This window comes from Telopea speciosissima, chromosome 11 (assembly GCF_018873765.1).
Source record: "Telopea speciosissima isolate NSW1024214 ecotype Mountain lineage chromosome 11, Tspe_v1, whole genome shotgun sequence".
Lineage (NCBI taxonomy): Eukaryota > Viridiplantae > Streptophyta > Magnoliopsida > Proteales > Proteaceae > Telopea > Telopea speciosissima.
The window spans coordinates 51,224,824-51,243,543 of NC_057926.1; the positions used below are offsets into that span (position 1 = coordinate 51,224,824).

The 18,720-nt window shown below is 41.3% G+C and overlaps 3 protein-coding genes across 3 annotated transcripts in view; 1 reads left to right on the forward strand and 2 right to left on the reverse strand.

Moving 5' to 3' along the window:
• Positions 1-3,985, forward strand: part of LOC122645799 (cytochrome P450 CYP82D47-like) — a 51,496-nt gene extending 47,511 nt beyond the window's left edge. The window contains exons 4-5 of the mRNA XM_043839162.1: positions 346-349; positions 3,974-3,985. The gene's annotated coding sequence lies outside the window, so the exon portion shown is untranslated. The remainder of the gene's footprint in view (positions 1-345; positions 350-3,973) is intronic.
• A 184-nt stretch (positions 3,986-4,169) lies between these two features.
• On the reverse strand, positions 4,170-6,434 carry LOC122645792 (cytochrome P450 CYP82D47-like). The gene is made up of 2 exons (XM_043839156.1): positions 5,452-6,434; positions 4,170-4,810 (listed from the first exon to the last, which is right to left on the reverse strand). The coding sequence occupies exons 1-2, from the start codon at positions 6,415-6,417 to the stop codon at positions 4,184-4,186; spliced, it is 1,593 nt and encodes a 530-aa protein (XP_043695091.1). The 5' UTR covers positions 6,418-6,434; the 3' UTR covers positions 4,170-4,183.
• An 8,817-nt stretch (positions 6,435-15,251) lies between these two features.
• Positions 15,252-17,687, reverse strand: LOC122645793 (cytochrome P450 CYP82D47-like). The gene is made up of 2 exons (XM_043839157.1): positions 16,690-17,687; positions 15,252-15,894 (listed from the first exon to the last, which is right to left on the reverse strand). Exons 1-2 carry the CDS (start codon positions 17,644-17,646, stop codon positions 15,271-15,273), a joined length of 1,581 nt encoding a protein of 526 aa, XP_043695092.1. The 5' UTR covers positions 17,647-17,687; the 3' UTR covers positions 15,252-15,270.
• Positions 17,688-18,720: the final 1,033 nt, after the last annotated feature.

Genomic DNA, 18,720 nt, shown 5'->3' on the forward strand with positions numbered 1-18,720 from the left:
GACTCAATTAGAGTTACATACCCTTCCATGTTATTGGCATTCTCTACTATTTTCAATGGACTGAGCTTCAATTCCCTTTACCCATGAAGGAGGAATCCCTAACCATGGGCAGCAAAACCCTGTGATTGAAACTCGGAAGGTATTGATGACCATGAACAATAGAGTTTGGGAAATTAAAATGGCATATGAGTCAAATTAATATGGTCACATCACCAACATAGAAGGAATCCTCCTAGGAATTCTTCCTTCTTTATGGCTTAGTTCATTTTCAATCATCTATTTATTTATAGGAAAAATGTACGCAATGTCGGAAGTACATGCCCTTTTATAATCTTTATGCAGTACTCTTCTTTGATCATGTGGCTTTCCTTGTATACGTGTCATAATACAGTCCTCATATGTGTCCATTAGCTTGGCGTATAAGATATAAACATACATCAGTAGGTTTGCTATAAAAAAAAGAGACATCCATCAGTAGGGTGGTGATATTTCCCCTTATTTTTAAATAGGTTTTAGCTTTTCAATGAATTTTCAAATCTTAATTTGTTTTTTTACTTCATTGACTCCATTTATGTTGAAACTTGAGATGTGATAAAGGTTGGTTTTTCCCATCAAGAAATATTCAGTTCCATCCAACCCACCACCTCATAGATTTGTGTCATTTTGCTAAATTCTATTTAACAAAACAACTCATTTTTTAGGACAAAGTTTTCCTCTACCCATAGAATTCACAAACCCTTTCTAGAGTTTTAGTATGTTCCCAAATACCCTCCCGATACCCATTCCCGTCATCTCCCACCGCATAGTAAATAGGATCCCATTCACCGAGGATGATGGGAGGGAAACTCGGTCCTTTTTTTAATTGAAACTAAAGATGTTGTTCAACCATGAACAAATAAAAAACAAAGAGCTAGTAAAGAAACCTGATCAAGGTTCTAAGTATCATATCGGATTGTTCATATCATGCGATTTGTATCTGTTTTGCACCTTGTTGATCCCGATATTGTATTGATGGCACAGTACAAACAAGGGTAAAATGGTAAAAAATTCCATTTTTCAAAGAGAATCCGGGGCGAATTTGTTTGATACTGCTGATTCTTGCTGATATCGATCTGATATTGTATTGGTTTCTGGGTTGACCGATACTCGTTCCGACACCGTGCACTAAAACCATGAACATGATGAGGTTCTCATTAAAAAGTCTACCAAATCTCAACACTTTTTCTAACCAAAATAAAAGAATAAGTTAGGGGGAGAAGTAAATGAACTTCTATATTACATGAAGAGCCAATATATTATATAAGGGAGAGGGCACTCTCTAAGCAAGCAAACTACTCTACACCCTGTCACACAGATATTTTTATCATTATTTTTTTTCTTCTTAAAAGACAATAAAATAATCTATGTGATGAGGTATAGTGTACGCCTTTGGCTCAGAGAGCCTTTTGCCATTATATAATATGGGCAAAGTATAATTGGTTGGCACAAAAATCTGTCATGTGGTGTATCCGATGACATCCAATTTTTTGCGAGTATGTAAACACCTTGGAGTATTGTTCACACTTCATATTTCAGTGTGAAAGGAGATTACCATTTGACAAATAGAGCTTTGAAAATCTAAGACTAAGGGAAAGTATCTGATAGTGGTCGGAGAACTAATACATATAGGGGTGTAAGTTTGGCCCTATTGGCCTAAGCCTGGCTTGAGCCCAAATAGGGCATGGGCTGAGATACCCTGGCCCTAAGGGTGGATCAAGGATAGGAATTTCTGGCCCTAATTCAGGGCCAGGTCGGACAGTGTTGAGGCCTTTGGCTGAGCCTGACCTTATCTTCTTCTTCTTCCCAGTCGGGTCTAGCCCCTGCATTTCCCTTCCTCCTCCCCATGGTCGAGGCCAATCAGGGTCAGCCCTTCCTGATCCAGAGGACAAGTCAAGGTTGGAATTTTCAAGCCAAAAGTCAAGGTCGGGCCTCGGCCTAGCTAAGGGGACTCAGGGTTGTGCTGGTGTTTTAAAAAGCCTAGCCCAACCGACCCTATTGCAGCCCTATGCATGGATATACATGGGGATGCATGTCAATAAATGTGGGAGTATACGATTGAATTTGAGTCTAAATTTTGACAAGTGACCTATTCAGACTATACATAATCTTTCCAATGGTTAGAAAAATCATCTCAGCAGTGTCTATGGAAGCAGAAAGTGTTCGTGATGCATTGTTGCTAGCTAGCAGCCTGGGTTTTTCAAACCTGATTTTATTCTCAGATTGTCAGGCCCTTATCAACTCCCTTGACGGGGTCCCATCCTCCCTTGATTGGGATGCACTCTCCATTGTAGATGACATTTTGTCTCTTTCCTTAAGTTTTATAAATGTTGTGTTTTGTTTTATTCGTAGATCTTTGAATAAAGAAGCTCATTTCCTTGCAGCGGGAGCTTATAAGTTTGTTTTATCTAGAACTTGGTGGCATAAGCCACCTCCTTTTCTTGTAAATATGACTTTTCTCAGCGGGAGATCCTCCTCGATCTGCTGATTTCCTTTGATATATTTTAGTCTTTTGTCCAAAAAATTTTTAAAAAAAAAAATCACATCATTCTGTAATATAGTAAATTTTATGTTTAGTCGAGGGAATCATATCTTGATGGGGAATGTAGTTGCATTTTTTCATATAATATTTAATCAAGGTTTCCCACCGACAATTTGTTTTTTAAGGGAAAAAAATAAGAAGAAAAGAGATTAAGATATATCTTTAGTTGAAATTCATTTTTCTACAAGAAATAAAAAAATCAACTATATTGTACTATACTTTAGTTTGATTATTTTATTTGATATATAAAATTCGGGAAAAAGAACGTTGCCTACCAACGACCCCATTGGATGTCCATGCGCATGTTCTCATATTGGGCAGTGAAATGACCAACCCGCCCCTTCTTTTGGATGCTCGTGTGAACTTCTTTTACTTATTGATTTTTGGAAAGGCAAATCCAATCATTTTGCTTTACTCCTTTGTGATGAAAGTGTAATCACACAAACCACACACCAATTTCAGAAGATTCATCGACTTTCAGGTCCGTGGAATGGTGGATATGCACAACACACACTACATACGTACATCCAATGTGGGACTAAACGCAGGCATCTTTGAAAGGGTTTTTCGTGGTAAATTAGGATTCCTTGTCCAACTACTAGCTTCTAACGACAAGTGTTTGATGCATGCAAAATTCGAAAAGTGAAAGCCAGTCCAAGCTTCTGTTCAATTGTTGAAGTGAGGCTCTTGATAGAAAATATATATGTCCACTACAACATGGCGAATATATATAGCACACAATCAATACAAACGAAAAGTATTTCTAACATATTTGGATTTATAATTGTACAAAGGAGTTTAACTATCCAACCATATTCAAAAAAGTCCTCTCTATAAAGGATACGTTAGTTCGGCAAGTTCTGCTAATCTGGCTTGTGCAAGGTCTATGAACACTATGTTTCACTCTGGGCATGATTTTTCACATGATCTTAGTACGATTATCAGGGAAAATACAGCGGGGCTTCCTGTATTCCGATTGTAAAGAGTTTTATTTGTTGGGAAAGGGTTGGCTTTTTAGATTGAAGTGAGAGTGCGATGCTTATGGGTAGGGGTAAGACGGCCGGTTATGTCAATCCCCCCCCCCCCCCTTTGTAGTTCTTTCCTTTGCATTTTGGTTTTAATAAAATCTTAGGAGCTTACACGATCCCAGGCAATATTCAGGTTTAGAGAAAAAAAAAAGAAGGGATGCTTGTAGAAAATGCTCTCTTGTCTGAGACGGTCATTAGTATTGTCTACCTTTTTCTATTTTCATAATTTTAGGGTTTCTCCATCATGCATCAATGGGCCAATGTTAACAATATAAAGAGTGAAGATAACTTCCAACCTACAAAATGAAATAAAATCTCATTTCCCATTAAAGAATATTAGAATTTGATCCACACACAACATAAAAACCATCCTTAATTACAAAAGGAAACAAGATTTCCTTTTCTATTAAATGACATTAATAAGAATCAAGTTCGCACATATGCATGAATATATCTACCAATTAAGGTGTGTAAAATAAAACCCAATCACCCAATATATGGATTACTTCCCAATATTAGACTTAACAGACTTACCCCAACAATACTCAACACTTCACTAACACCCTGCAATAAAACTCTACTCATAAAGATGGGAAGAGAGTCGAGGAGTGAGGAGGACTTCCAATGGCGTTTCCTTGGGCAGGGTTAGACCTGTACCTTCAGTCATGTCCACAAGTTCGTCTAAAGGTGTTCCCAACTCGAACTCATGAAGCAAGCGGGCAAGCATCATGTGCATGGTCTGAAGGGAAAACGAGATTCCCGGGCAAGATCTCCTACCCGACCCGAAAGGAATCAATTCAAAATTCTTACCCCGGACATCCACATCTGCATGGGTTGTTAGAAATCTTTCTGGCTGGAATTCCAAAGGGTTTGACCATATGTTGGGGTCTCTATGTATTTTCCAAGCATTCACTAACACTCGTGTCCCTGCTATGATCCTAAAGCCACCAACATTACAATCTTCAATGGCTTCATGAGGTATCATGAGAGGACCCACAGGGTATAACCGGAGACTTTCCTTGACTATTGCATGGAGATATGGAAGGTTAGAAATGTCTTTCTCTTCCACATTCCTGCTGTCCTTGCCGACATGTCTATCTAATTCCTCTTTAGCTCTTTTTAGGACTTGTTGGTTGTTCAACAGCAAGGAGAGAGCCCATGACAAGGATATAGCAGTAGTGTCTGTGGCAGCTATAATTATACCCTGCATATAAATATATAATTACTTAGTTTCCATATGAGATCGGATCTATTTCTCTATAACTTGAATCGAGATAAGATTGTAAAAGCAAGGAAAGAACCTATGACAACCTTTTCATTTTGTTTTGAGAAAGCAATCCGGCAGCTGATTACTTGGTTAATTCTATTGGTATCTTTTTGATTTCTTCTACCATCTTTTTAGATAAGGATATTCCTCAAGAGCTTTGTTGTAGTATTTGGGAGGACAAAGCTGGACTTTGAGTTTTTCGTATGTAATTTTATTCTGGGAAAAAGAACTCTGTCTGAGAGTATTCTACGCCAGCACTCCCATGAGTCTATCTCTCTCTTCCCCATATGAAAAGACACATCTGCCCCTTGTTTTGAGAAGAGAGATAGACAGACAGAAAACTGCTTCTCTTTTTTTTCAGTTTTGTGATGGGAAGTGTGAGGTATTTTGGTTTTGAGTTGAGAGTGATTATTTCTCCATGGATTGGGGTAAAACGGATTATGTCCCCCATTTGTTCATATTAGATTTATATCTTTATAAAATTTAGGGGCTTCCCTAAACCTAGATAATATTCGAGTTAAAAAAAAAAAAAAAAAAAGAGTGAAAATAAATTTAGGATGCGTGAAATTCAACAGTACCATAGCTGTGGCCTTGACAACAGTGTCGCGGTGGTGACCGTGGAATTGAGCATCCTCTTCAAGGATCGACAACATCACATCCATGAAGTCTTGCATATCACCATCACCCTTCTCTGCAAATTGTCTCTTCTGCTTATGCTCTTGCAACCATTTCTCAATAATCAAGTCCATCTCCTTGGCGGTCCTCTTCATGGCGCTTTCCTCCCCTTTGAAACCCATCCATCCAAGAAAAGGAATAGAATCTGATGCAACTGAGACACCAGTTAATCTAAAGAACTCAATTGTAGTTTTCTGTATGTTCTGGACCTCTTCATTGTACTCTTCTCCCACTTCAACAACACTAAAATAGCGTTTTCCAACAACCATCTTAAGAACAATATTCATGGTTAAATCACGAAACAATCGATTCATTTCAACCTTAATTTGATTCCCATTGTTCTTCACCCAAAGCCCATGTAAGTCCTTCATACAATTATCGATCTCTCCATATCGGATGTGCTTTAGTGAATCAAGCCTGCGGTTAGAGAGTAGCTCTAGCATCACCCACTTGCGTACCTCACGCCAATAGGTTCCATAGGGTGCGAACCCCAGCATTGCGTAATTATAGGTCAAGAGGTTGCCAGAAGCACTTCTTGGACGGCTTGCGAGGGCTTTATCGTTTGTAGTGAAGCATTCCTTCGCCAATTCCCAGCTGCTGACGACGAGTGTTCGATGAACGCCTATTCGAATGATGAAGGCTGGTCCGTGCTTGTCAGCCATGGAAGCAAGTGTTCGGAAGAGAGGCTGAGGAGCTGCTAGCTGAAGAAGGTGGCCGATTATGGGCCATGCTCCGGGTGGTTCTGGTACCTCCCCTGCCTTGCTCTTCTCAATGTGAGTACCCTTTGCAAAGATCCACAGTTGGTTGAAGACTAGTAGAACCAACAACCCAACAGCAGCGAAGGATAGGAACTGGATGAGCAAATCCATGATTTGCTTTCAGTCTCAGATTGCTAAGGATAAGATGAAGATAACATCTATTCTATATTTAAGACACGCAGAATTGTACCACATACCCTGCTGACGCAAGTGGGTTGCGTGGTCCACATACCCTTCCTGTTTAGTCTTAGATTGCTAAGGATAAGATGAAGATAACATCTATTCTATATTTAAGACACGCAGAGTTGTACCACATACCCTGCTGACGCAAGTGGGTTGCGTGGTCCACATACCCTTCCTGTTTAGTCTTAGATTGCTAAGGATAAGATGAAGATAACATCTATTCTATATTTAAGACACGCAGAGTTGTACCACATACCCTGCTGACGCAAGTGGGTTACGTGGTCCACATACCCTCCTGTTTGCACCCCAAATTCACAAATTGGGATTTGTTTATACGTGCCACAAGATTGTGCATTGCATGTTATCATCAAAGAGTTATCCTTTTAAATTTGAATAACCAAGTGGAAAGGTGGGACCCGTCATGACTATACAAAAAACCCTAGGAAGGGTCTGTGAACCCTAGGATGGTGGGTGCATTGTCTTCTATGGATGGAGGAAAACTTACTTGGAATGCATTCCAAGTTGATTTTGCATTTTCGAATGATAAAATTATTTTTATCATCCAAGAATGCAAAATCGACCTAGAAAGAATGCATACCAAACACAGCCTTATTCCATAAAAAAAAAAAAACTTGGTTCTTAATAGATTAGTTCTATATATTAATTGATGGTAATTATGAGTGGAAATGCTTGTCCAGGAAGGTTCTTGTTACGCTTAAAGGGTTGGTTTAATGGGCAGGTAGTCCTATAGTTTTTCTGTCATGTGGTATATCAAATGACATCCAATTTTTTGCAACTATGTAGACACCTTGGAGTATTGTTCACACTTCAAATTTCAGTGTGAAAGGAGATTACCATTTGACAAAATAGAGCTTTGAAAATCAAAGACTAAGGGAAAGTGTCTGATACTGGTCGGAGAACTGATGCATATAGGGGTGTAAGTATGGCCCTATTGGCCTAAGCCTGACTTGATCCCAAATAGGGCCTGGGTTGAGAATTGAGATACCTTGGCCCTAAGGGTGGGTCAAGGCTAGGAATTTTTGGCCCTAAGTCAAGGCCAGGTCAGGCAGTGTTGAGGCCTTTGGCTGAGCCCGACCTTATCTTCTTCTTCTTCTTCCCAGTCGGGTCTAGCCCTTGCATTTCCCTTCCTCCTCCCCATCGTCAAGGCCAATCAGGGTCAGCCCTGCCCTATCCTGAGGCCAAGTCAAGGTTGGAATTTTCAAGCTGAAAGTCAAGGCCGGGCTTGGGCCCAGCTAAGGGAACTCAAGGTTGGGCTGGGGTTTTAAAAGCCTGGCCCAACCAACCCTATTGCAGCCCTATGCATGGATATACATGGGAATGTATGTCAATAAACGTGGGAGTATACGATTGAATTTGAGTCTAAATTTTGACGAGTGACCTATTCAGACTATACATAATCTTTCCAATTGTTAGAAAAATCAACTCAACAGCTTCTATGAAGGCAGAAAGTGTGCGTGATGCATTGCTGCTACCTAGCAGCCTGGGGTTTTTCAAACCTGGTTTTATTCTCAAATTGCCAGACCCTTATCAAATCTCTTAACAGGGTCCCATCCTCCCTTGACTGGGCTACAGTCTCCACTGTAGATGACATTTTATCTCTTTCCTTAAGTTTTATAAACGTTGTGTGTCGTTTTATCCCTAGATCTTTGAATAAGGAAGCTCACTTCCTTGCAACAGGAGCTCCTAAGTTTGTTTGTTTTTTATGAGAAAGCTTCTAAGTTTGTTTTATCTAGAACTTGGTGGCTTAATCCACCTCCTTTTCTTGTAAATATGTCTTTTCTCAACAGGAGATCCTCCTCTACTGATTTCTTTTAATATAATTTGGGTCTTTTGTCCCCAAAAAAAAAAAAAATCACATCATTCTGTAATATAGTAAAGTTTTATGTTTTGTCGAGGGAATCATATCTTGATGGGCAATGTAGTTACGTTTTTTCATATAATATTTAGTCAAGGTTTCCCATCGACAATTTGCTTTTTAAGGGAAAAAAATAAAAAGAAAAGAGATGAAGATATATCTCAAGTTGAAAATCATTTTTTTTATAAGAAATTGAAAATCAACTATATTGCACTGGATGAGCAAGCGCAAGAGATTAGAGGAGAAAGATAATCAGAAACCAAGCGATGTCTCTTCAGGTAATTACAGCGAATCACCTATAAGGAGCAATAATTCCATCCTTGCAGTGGAGTTTGAAACTAATCCTTATTCGCTACCAGTTCAATGCTCGGAATAGTCATGGATATTTTTCCATGACTGAAGACTTTGACTCACTAGAGTTTTGGAGGGTGTAGGCGCAACGGATGAAGATCGATCCGGAACCTCTTTTTGGCGTGGTGCACCCGAGTGTGGGAGCGGTGCGGGGATTGTTGTTGATGGTGTAGGGAGTCGCCACCTAAATCGATCAGGGTCTAGGACCTACAAATGGTGTCCGTTCTTCAGAGAAGGACGCTAATTAACTCCAATGATTCAATGGATGGTCTGCTCCAGATCTCTGGGTAGGTGTCAAGTTACGGGCTGGGAAGGTGTTAGGCACCCAGCAACCGCCCGGTCGACGGCCGGTCTTCCTAGACCAAACTCTATTGTATACTGTTGTATTATGCGTATTATGCACCTAATTAAACTATTTTATTTTTTGTGTTTTGATTATCTTTATTGAAATTTATGGATCTAATTAGGCTAATTAAAATTAATGTTTTAATCCTAATTACTACCCCTAAGTTAGGTGATTATGTAGAGCCAAAATGACCAAAATTATGAAAATACCCCTAGAGGACCAAAATATGTACAAAGGCAAGAAATCACATTTAAATGCTGAAATGATTAAAACATGATTAATGGTATGCATGTGAATCATTAAAATATATACAATACTACAAAGTGTTAAAATTACCAAAATGCCCCTATTAAGGCAAAATACAAATATGCATGAAAATGCAAACTTATACTTAAAACATGCTTATGAAAGTTAAAACATGCAAATAAAGTGATAGAAACCTTTCCAGGGCCCTAAATATGATTTGATCGCAAAATGACCAAAATACCCCTGAGGGCAGAAGTGACTTTTTATGCATGGTTATGATTCATGGTGGGCATGTATGCATATGAAAACATTCTAAAACAACTTAAAACAGAATTTAATGCTTAGAAATGTATTTTTTCTGATTTTCTTGGATTTTCACAACAAATAGAAAAATGACATCTACATCCCTAACATGGTAAGGAACACCTATGAAAATGATCAAACTTTCATGTCAATGATTAATGATCCCATAAAATCAATCCTGATGAAATATGTATCCCATAATTTTTTTGTGAATTTTTATGCATTTATACTATTTTTAATATTTTCTGAAATGCTAAAAAGAAGGGAAAACAAAGAAAAATATAAAATCCCCATCACAGATCCGAATTGGATCAAACCAGATCCCACACCCACTAATCAAAACATGATATTTAACATGGTCATAATGAAGCGTGGAAGTGTCTAAGCTCAGTCTACATATCCTTGGATGGTCGGAATTATCGCCGAAAGGCACCGAAAGCCACTCCAAGTGTGTTTACCCCGAAGGGTAAGAGTGGTGAACAAGGGGTATTTGAGGAATTTTATATGTCTATGGAAGCATGATATGGAGATGTCTCTGGAATGGATGGACAGAGGGGAGAACGAACTTCACAATGATAATTTTTTCATGAATTTTCTCAGTCCCTAAACCCTCCAAATGGCCTGTTATTTATAGGGGAAAAACTGTTCGAGGAAAGGTCTCAAAGACCCCTGGGGCCTTAATGGCTAGGATAAGGAGTGATGGGCTGGCTTGCGTGTGGCCAGGCTTGCGTGTGCCTAGGCTTGCTGTGCAGCCTGGGCTTGCGTGTGCCTAGGCCTGCTGGGCAGGTGGGCATGGGTGATGGGCCTTGTGTGGCTCAGCCAAGTGGGCATGGGGCCATGTGTGGCTTAGCCTAAATGGTGGGGGCTTGTCCCCTGCCGACAGTCCAGCTGGGTCGGGTCAGGCCGGGTTGATCCGGTCGGGTCAATCCAGTCTGACTCTGATCGGTCAATTTTTTTTTTATTTTTCTCTCTTTCTTAAAGATTCCATTTTAAAGGCCCACATTCAAATATTGATATCTTCCAATCCGTGTGGCCGATTTTGACGCGCCATATATCGCCGTGAAGGTCTTAACAAGTACTTTCCATCCGTGTGGCAGATATGGCCTGATTTTTCCTAAAAATGGCACGGATATCGAGGAAAACACATAAATGGTGTTTCACACTGATCAAGGTCCAAATGATATCGGAATTACATGAAATTTTATGTGTAAGCACAATATGACCAAATAAAGTTATCCAAATGATTTCAGGTCACATCGGGTGGCTTGGGTACCAAGAACCATGCCAGGGGCAAAATGGTCATTTTCATAAAAGTTATCCGATTTGGCCGAAACTTTTCATGAAAGTTTAATATGACCAAATGAGGTCATCCAAAGTGTTTTGGGCCAAATCGGGCAGTCCAGATACCGAGAACCAGGCCAGGGGTAAGACAGTCATTTTGACAAAAAGGCGTCAGATTGGAGTGAAATTTCACATGTGGGCTTAAAATGGTTAAACAAGGCTATCCTATAGATTTGGGCTCTACTTGGGACAGTTTGGTTACAAAAAGTGGGGTAAGGGTAAATTGGTAATTTTCTACCATTTGGTCACCACGCAAGCCAGTCGAGCTTTAATCATCATCGCCGAGTCACACTTCCAAGGTGCCAAAATTCAGCGTCTACAGAGGGATGGAGATGAGGAACAGGTGGACCCGGGGGGTGGTCCCTCTGGTGACGGGGAAGCAACTGAGAATTCTAGATTTCTCTAAGCCAAAACCAAGAGAGGATGTGGTTTCTCTTCAGGTGGTAGACTTACAGGGGTTGGGGGGATGGCCAATTTGAATAGTAAGAGATCCTTTGCAAAGGTGGTGGGGGGATCCCTACCGAGACTGACGGACTTGCCAGAGCCAATCAAAGCCGGCAATTGCACCAAAGTCATTATTCCACAGGAGGCCTATGAGTCACAGCTACAGGTGTTCAGCTTTGCTTTGATTGGGAGGACAAACTTCAGATTTATAACCCTGGATGCTATCCGACAGACAATGAACTCCTTTGGCAATATAGAAGGTAGATGTTTTATATCTCCGCTGGGAAGGGGATTATTCTTAGCACGCTTCGAGAAGGAAAATGACATGACTGCACTTTGGAGGAGGGGGTCGATGAAGGGGGGTGCTCAGAGGATTTCCTTTCAGAGACGGAGACCACGGCTTAATCTTCATGTGAAGGTGGCATCGACAAAGTTGGTGTGGGTTAGATTCCCTGACCTACCTTTAGAATATTGGAATGAGAAGATCCTTTTGTCTATGGCAAAGGCTACTGGTAGGCCGGTGGCGATTGATCGTCGTACCCAGAGGGCCTTTTTTGGGAATTATGCTAGAGTCCTAATAGAGGTGGCGGAGGAGGGAGATAGAATACGAGAAATCCAAGTGGAACACTTGCACCCGACAACTCATGAACCCTTTTGGTTCCAGCAGAATGGTGTTTGAAGATGAACTTGGCTGGTGTGGCATATGCAGAAAGGTTGGGCATACAACAGATAAATGCTGCGCTAAACGAGATGATGAAGATAGAGGCAGTGGAGATGACGGTAACAACAGTCCTCCCGATGAGGGAGATGATGGCTGGAGACGACGTCGCCGTGATAGGAAAGAGGTATCCCATGAATACACTTCTCTTGAGAATCATGACGTAGAAGGAAACTACAACCATAAGGAAGATATTTCGCATGATTTTCCACGTTTGGAGGAAACTAATAAGGTAAGTGAGGGGAATGGGGCATACCAGGACTCTATTACCTTATTGGGTGGAGATATTGTGGGGAGAGATAAATACAACGAATATTGTGGATTTTTGAATAATAATAAGGAAGCTGGGGGTACGTTAGAGGTGGTTCTCCACCATGGCATTGACCACCAGGTTGGTTTAGAAGGGAATTATGAATTGGATCTGGGTTCGGATCAGGCAGCGGATTCGGAGATTGAACTAGATACTTTGGTTAGAGAGACGGTTGAAGGTGATGTGCAGGAAAACGTGGTGACCACTTTAAGCCAGATACATGTAGTTGCAGGGGAGGTGGTGATCCACCATAATCGTGATACGGCTGTAGATGAGGATAATGGTGGGTCGGATGGAGTGGATTCGGGCCTAAATATGGGTTTGGGTTCTGCTTGTGCATGTGGGTCAGATGTGAGTGGGTCTGTTGTGGGTGGGTCGGATTATGACCAATTTGATCATGAGGAGATGCAAGGTGGGTGGACTCAGGTGTTAGGTCTGAAAAATCGTGATGGTCGTAGGAATGCCCCTCGAGGTGGTCGCGTGGGTGGTCATATGGCAACTCCTGTTATTGGTAGAACTCAACGTCAAAAAAAGGCAAAGCTTGGTGTTAAAGCGGTGGACATGGCAGTAGAAAAACCTCTGGTTGAAAAAGAGACTTCATCTCCCTTTTCACCAGAGGAGGAGACGCTTTTGGCTCGTGTGGCTTTTGATCGGCCTAGTGTATTTGTTTGGATCCCCCGACGATCAAATAGGACAAGGACCCCCTCGATACGCCTCGCAGATCCCCCGTAGCCTTGTTTTATTTTTTCTTGGGTAAGCGAGTGGCTTGAAGCCCTCGCCAATATGGTTTAGGACTGAGTTCCCCCTTTTTAAGCTTTAGCTTTCTTTGCCAGTATTCTGTCATAGGCTTGTTTGCCTCCTTTTATATATTCAATAAAAGTTCTCTTTTCCAAAAAAAAAAAAAACTATATTGTACTATACTTTAGTTTGATTATTTTATTTTATATACAAAATCTGGGAAAAAAACGTTGCCTGGCAGCATCCCCATTGGATGTCTGTGCCCTTGTTCTCATATTAGCCAGTGAAATGATCAACCTGCCCCTTCCCTTGGATGCTCGTGTGCACTTCTATTGGTCGCCATACTTGTGCGGGCATGCAGTCTGGCAAAACCTCTTCCCAAGAAATTCTTTTAAATTTGGGAAAAAGAACATTGCCTAATCATGTGGATCCTGTGCCAGACACATGAGCATGCACTCTCATTGATCCCCCATGAAATCAAAATTCTATCCATGTTGATGCCTCTACAAGCACTAATCTCTTTTTGGTAAAGGCGAGCACTAATCTCATTGGCCCCTACACCGGTGCAAGGCCACGAGAGCAGGCAACGAACTCTTGTCCTTTAAATTAGGGAAGTAGTTTTCTATTCGTGTGTGTGCCCTACACCAGCAGTCCCATATGTCTATCTCTCTCCTCCTCAAAATAAGGGGGCAGAGGTGTCTTTTCACTTGGGGAGGAGAGAGATATACTCATGGGAGTGCTGGCGTAGACCACACTCCAGGACAGAGTTCTTTTTCCCTTTAGATTATTATCGGTGAATGGGGTGCACGTCAATAGAGTTGCACCAAGGTTTAGTGTTGGCACCCATGTCTACCACTATAACAAAAGAGATCAATGATGCCTGTCAAGTCAACAGAAAAAAAACATGTTAGTAATGTTTAATTTACAATGATAAAATTCTCGTCGAAAAAAACCTAAAGCAATTGGTATCATAGTTGGAAAATCGGGTTTTGATTGGGCCGAGTCACCTGAGTTCAGTCAAAATTTTGAAAAACCTAGACAAGAGTTGTGTTGACTCGGTCAAGGTAAAAAATGACATGACTCTGTCATAAATCGTCTAAGTTAGATAAGGTTTAGTATTTTTTTTCCCGAGTCGTAACAGACTTGGCGAGTTTAGACCTTTTTTTTTTTATTTCTTTTAAACCGTAAAGGCGATTCACTTAAAAATTGAGTTGAGTTAAATAGTAAATCCATATTTTAAAACAGTAAGAAACCCTCAACTCCTTCTAGTATAAACTCAAAATACATTGATGTATGAGTCCTTGATTTTTTTTTCTTAATTTTACTAATATATATATATGTATTGCATTAAAAAATGTGACTAGCCTTGATCGGGTTTGACAAGGTTGAGTAACTAGGTTTTTTCTGAAAGATGAGCCAAGTCCAAGCTTCTTTCCTATACAGGTAAAGAAGTTTTGTTGAAGTCAATTGGTTTAGCAAAGTCTAATTAGGATTGTATGCACATCAAACTTCTGGTTTCGTACCATAAGCATTTGAGGTAGGTAGCATCCAACTTCAAACATAGTCCAAAAGAAGTTGGATGGAAAGCTCGCAACGATATTGTATTTGGTCAATGAAACTGGACTCCATAAGAGGTTATACATATTTTGTACATGGGTTGGATACCCTATTAAGCATGACGAAGGAAAACTCGATCCAAATCATAATGTTTATACACACAAATAGACAATAGAAAAGGGTATATTGATGAACATAAGGTAGAAAGAGAAATCTTAACCCGCAAAAGAAATAAAAAGAGCAATGCAGGGAGACTCTTTTTTTTTTGCTAAAAGATCATATATTAAAACCAACAAAGGAACCGAATGAAAAATACACCGAACAAGGGCCAAAAGAAACCCCTCAAAAAATGCCTAATATTTTCCCCACCTTCAGCAAAGCCATCAACAGGAAAAAAAAATTAAAGGTCAAGCTGACAAAAAAATAAATCAGGAATAGACAAGTCTGAATCTCGGTCTTTCCTGAACATCCATTACAATGTCATCCTGAACCAAGGCTAGAAGACTTTGCTTTATTCATGAATCACTTGTTAACCAACCTGCAATAAAACTTTACTCATAACAACGGGAAGAGAGTCGAGGACTGAGGTGGACTTCCAATGGCGTTTCCTTGGGCATGGTTAGACCTGTACCTTCAGTCATGTCCACAGGTTCATCTAAAGGTGTACCCAACTCGAACTCATGAAGCAAGCGGGCAAGCATCATGTGCATAGTCTCAAGGGCAAACGAGATTCCCGGGCAAGATCTCCTACCCGACCCGAAAGGAATCAATTCAAAATTCTTACCCCGGACATCCACATCTGCATGGCTTGTTAGAAATCTTTCTGGCTGGAATTCCAAAGGATTTGACCATATGTTGGGGTCTCTATGTATTTTCCAAGCATTCACTATCACTCGTGTCCCAGCTATGATCCTAAAGCCACCAACATTACAATCTTCTATGGCTTCATGGGGTATCATGAGAGGAGCCACAGGGTATAGCCGGAGTGTTTCCTTGACGATTGCATGGAGATATGGAAGGTTACCAATGTCTTCCTCATCCACATTCCTATCCTTGCCAACATGTCTATCTAATTCCTCTTGAGCCCTTTGTAGCACTTGTAGGTTGTTCAGTAGCAAGGAAAGAGCCCATGACAAGGATACTGCAGTAGTGTCTGTGGCAGCTAAAATCATAGCCTGCATATAGTTTCCATATGAAATAGGATCTATTGGCTCTACAAAAATCCAATTTTTCTCCTCTCAGGTTCCCTGTCCGGTCAGGTGCGTAGGTTCCTCTCATAGGAGGGGCGAAAATGATGACCTCACCCCCTACCAAAACAGTGCGCAGGTTCCTCTCGTAGGAGGGCGTAAATGACGACCTCATCCCACCCGGGCAGTGTGTTTGGGTAGTGGGTGAGGTCGTCATTTTCGCCCCTCCTATGAGAGGAACCTACGCAGCTAACCGGGTAGGGAATCTGAGAGGAGAACGATCCCTACAAATCTAATCGAGATAAGATTGTTATAGTAAGAGTGAATAAATTTAGGGTACGTAAAATTCAAAGATTTTCATCCTCTCAAATGCGGTGCATTGCCCAGTGCACTTTTAAAGTCAATTTGGATCCTCTACGATTGGACAGGTAGCGGCCATTGTGCTGCCTACACCCAGACAGGGGTGTGAACCCTACCTGAGAAGGGTGCTTGGGTAGTGGGTAAGGTGGTCATTTCGCCACTGTCTGGGTGTAAACAGCACCATGGCCGCCACTTGCCTGGCTGTAGAGGAACAAAATCCCCTTTATGGTACATCGGATGGTGCACCTCACTTGTGCAATTGGGACGATAAAAAACCAACGCACAAAGTGAGGTACATTAATGGACCATCCAATTGCATAAGTGAGGTGTAGCATTCGATGCACTTTAAAGGTGCGCTAGGCAGTGCAACACACTAGAGAAGAGACAAATTCGAAATTCAAGAGTTTTATAGATCACTCATACCATAGCCGTGGCCTTGACAACAGTGTCACGGTGGTGACCGTGGAATTGAGTATCCTCTTCAAGGATCGACAACATCACATCCATGAAGTCTTGATCATCACCATCACCCTTCTCTGCATATTCTCTCTTCTGCCGATGCTCTTGCAACCATTTCTCAGTAATCACGTCCATCTCCTTGGCGGTCCGCTTCATGGCGCTTTCCTCCCCTTTGAAACCCATCCATCCAAGAAAAGGAATAGAATCCGATGCAACTGAAACACCAGTTAATCTAAAGAACTCAATTATAGTTTTCTGTATATTCTGGACCTCTTCATTGTACTCTTCTCCCACTTCAACCACACTAAAATATCGTTTTCCAACAACCATCTTAAGAACCAAATTCATGGTTAGATGACGAAACAATCGATTCATTTCAACCTTAATTTGATTCCCATTGTTCTTCACCCAAAGCCCATGTAAATCTTTCATACAATTATCGATCTCTCCATATCGAACGTGCTTTAGTGATTCAAGCCTGCGGTTGGAAAGTAGCTCCAGCATCACCCACTTGCGTACCTCACGCCAATAGGTTCCATAGGGTGCGAACCCCATCATTGCGTAATCATAGGTCAAGTGATTGCCAGAAGCACTTCTTGGACGGCTTGCGAGGGATTTATCGTTTGTAGTGAAGCATTCCTTCGCCAATTCCCAGCTACTGACGACAAGTGTTCGATGAACGCCGAATCGAACGATGAAGGCTGGTCCGTGCTTGTCAGCCATGGAAGCAAGTGTTCGGAAGATGGGCTGAGGAGTTGCTAGTTGAAGGAGGTGACCGATTATGGGCCATGCTCCGGGTGGTTCTGGTACCTCCCCTGCCTTGCTCTTCGAACCCTTTGCGAAGATCCATAGATGGTTGAAGACTAGTAGAACCAATAACCCAACACCAGCGAAGGATAGGAACTGGATGAGCAAATCCATGATTTGCTTTCAGTCTCAGATTGCTAAGGATAAGATGAAGATAGCATCCCCCATTCTATGGATCTCCTGTGTAGACACGCTCCTACTGTTCTGCCGCTGCTGATTCGGTTCCCAATGCATAGAGAAAATGAAGAAAATTTGATTCATTGGACCGTGAAGGATGACCAGTTGGATCACAAGGCAACATAGTCAAAATTGAGGTGCGGAAATTATTAGTCAATTGTGTGGGGGCGTCTGGGTAACGCGGTCTTTTCCGTCTTGCTATTTATGAGACACATGGAAGTTAGGGCTCCTCGAGAATCTGGATCAGCTACTCACATGGGGATGGGTGGATCTGTCTCTACCTACCGTCTATGGCGGATTCAGATACATCTCCACCTGTTCCCATGTGAATAGCAGATCTGAACACGCTCCTCGGCAGTAGAGGATCCAGCTTGTGTGGGTCATTTTATAAACGGCTGAGATAATCAATCAGGCCAGAGTTATGAAATCAATGGGGTTTGTTGCCTACGGACCATACTCGCGTGACCGTGACGAAAGTGGGTTGAATGATGGCAGGAGTCACTCAAATACGATAAAATAAAAAATAGGGAAATAGAATATTTTTCTTGGCCACCAATTGCATAGATGACAGTAAAGTAAGCAGGAGTTCACAAAGTTTGTGGAGTGACCTGCGAGATTGTGTTTATCTATGAATCGTTATCGTCTACGGTTCTTTGGCCGGTGCAATTATTTATTGTCTCTCGCAAGAGGGGGTGAGACCCATCGGGGAACCTGATCGAACATTCTGTCCGAGTGGGGTCCACCCTCCTCTTGTGAGAGGCACAAGGAAATCTCACCGGTCAAAGAACCACATACGATAAAAATTCATTTATCTATTGGGGGTTGCAGTGTTTGTCATGCTAATCCAAAGAATATTAAAGTGGCTAATGCCTTGAGAAAATTGGGCCTATGAATCTAAAAGCTATCTGGTTGTGACTGTATCTGATTTGCCTCGTGGTTGATTGGTTCTTACTATCTGATAAAAATAAAAAATAAAAAATAAAAATACGATCGAGTTTTCCTCTACCAATG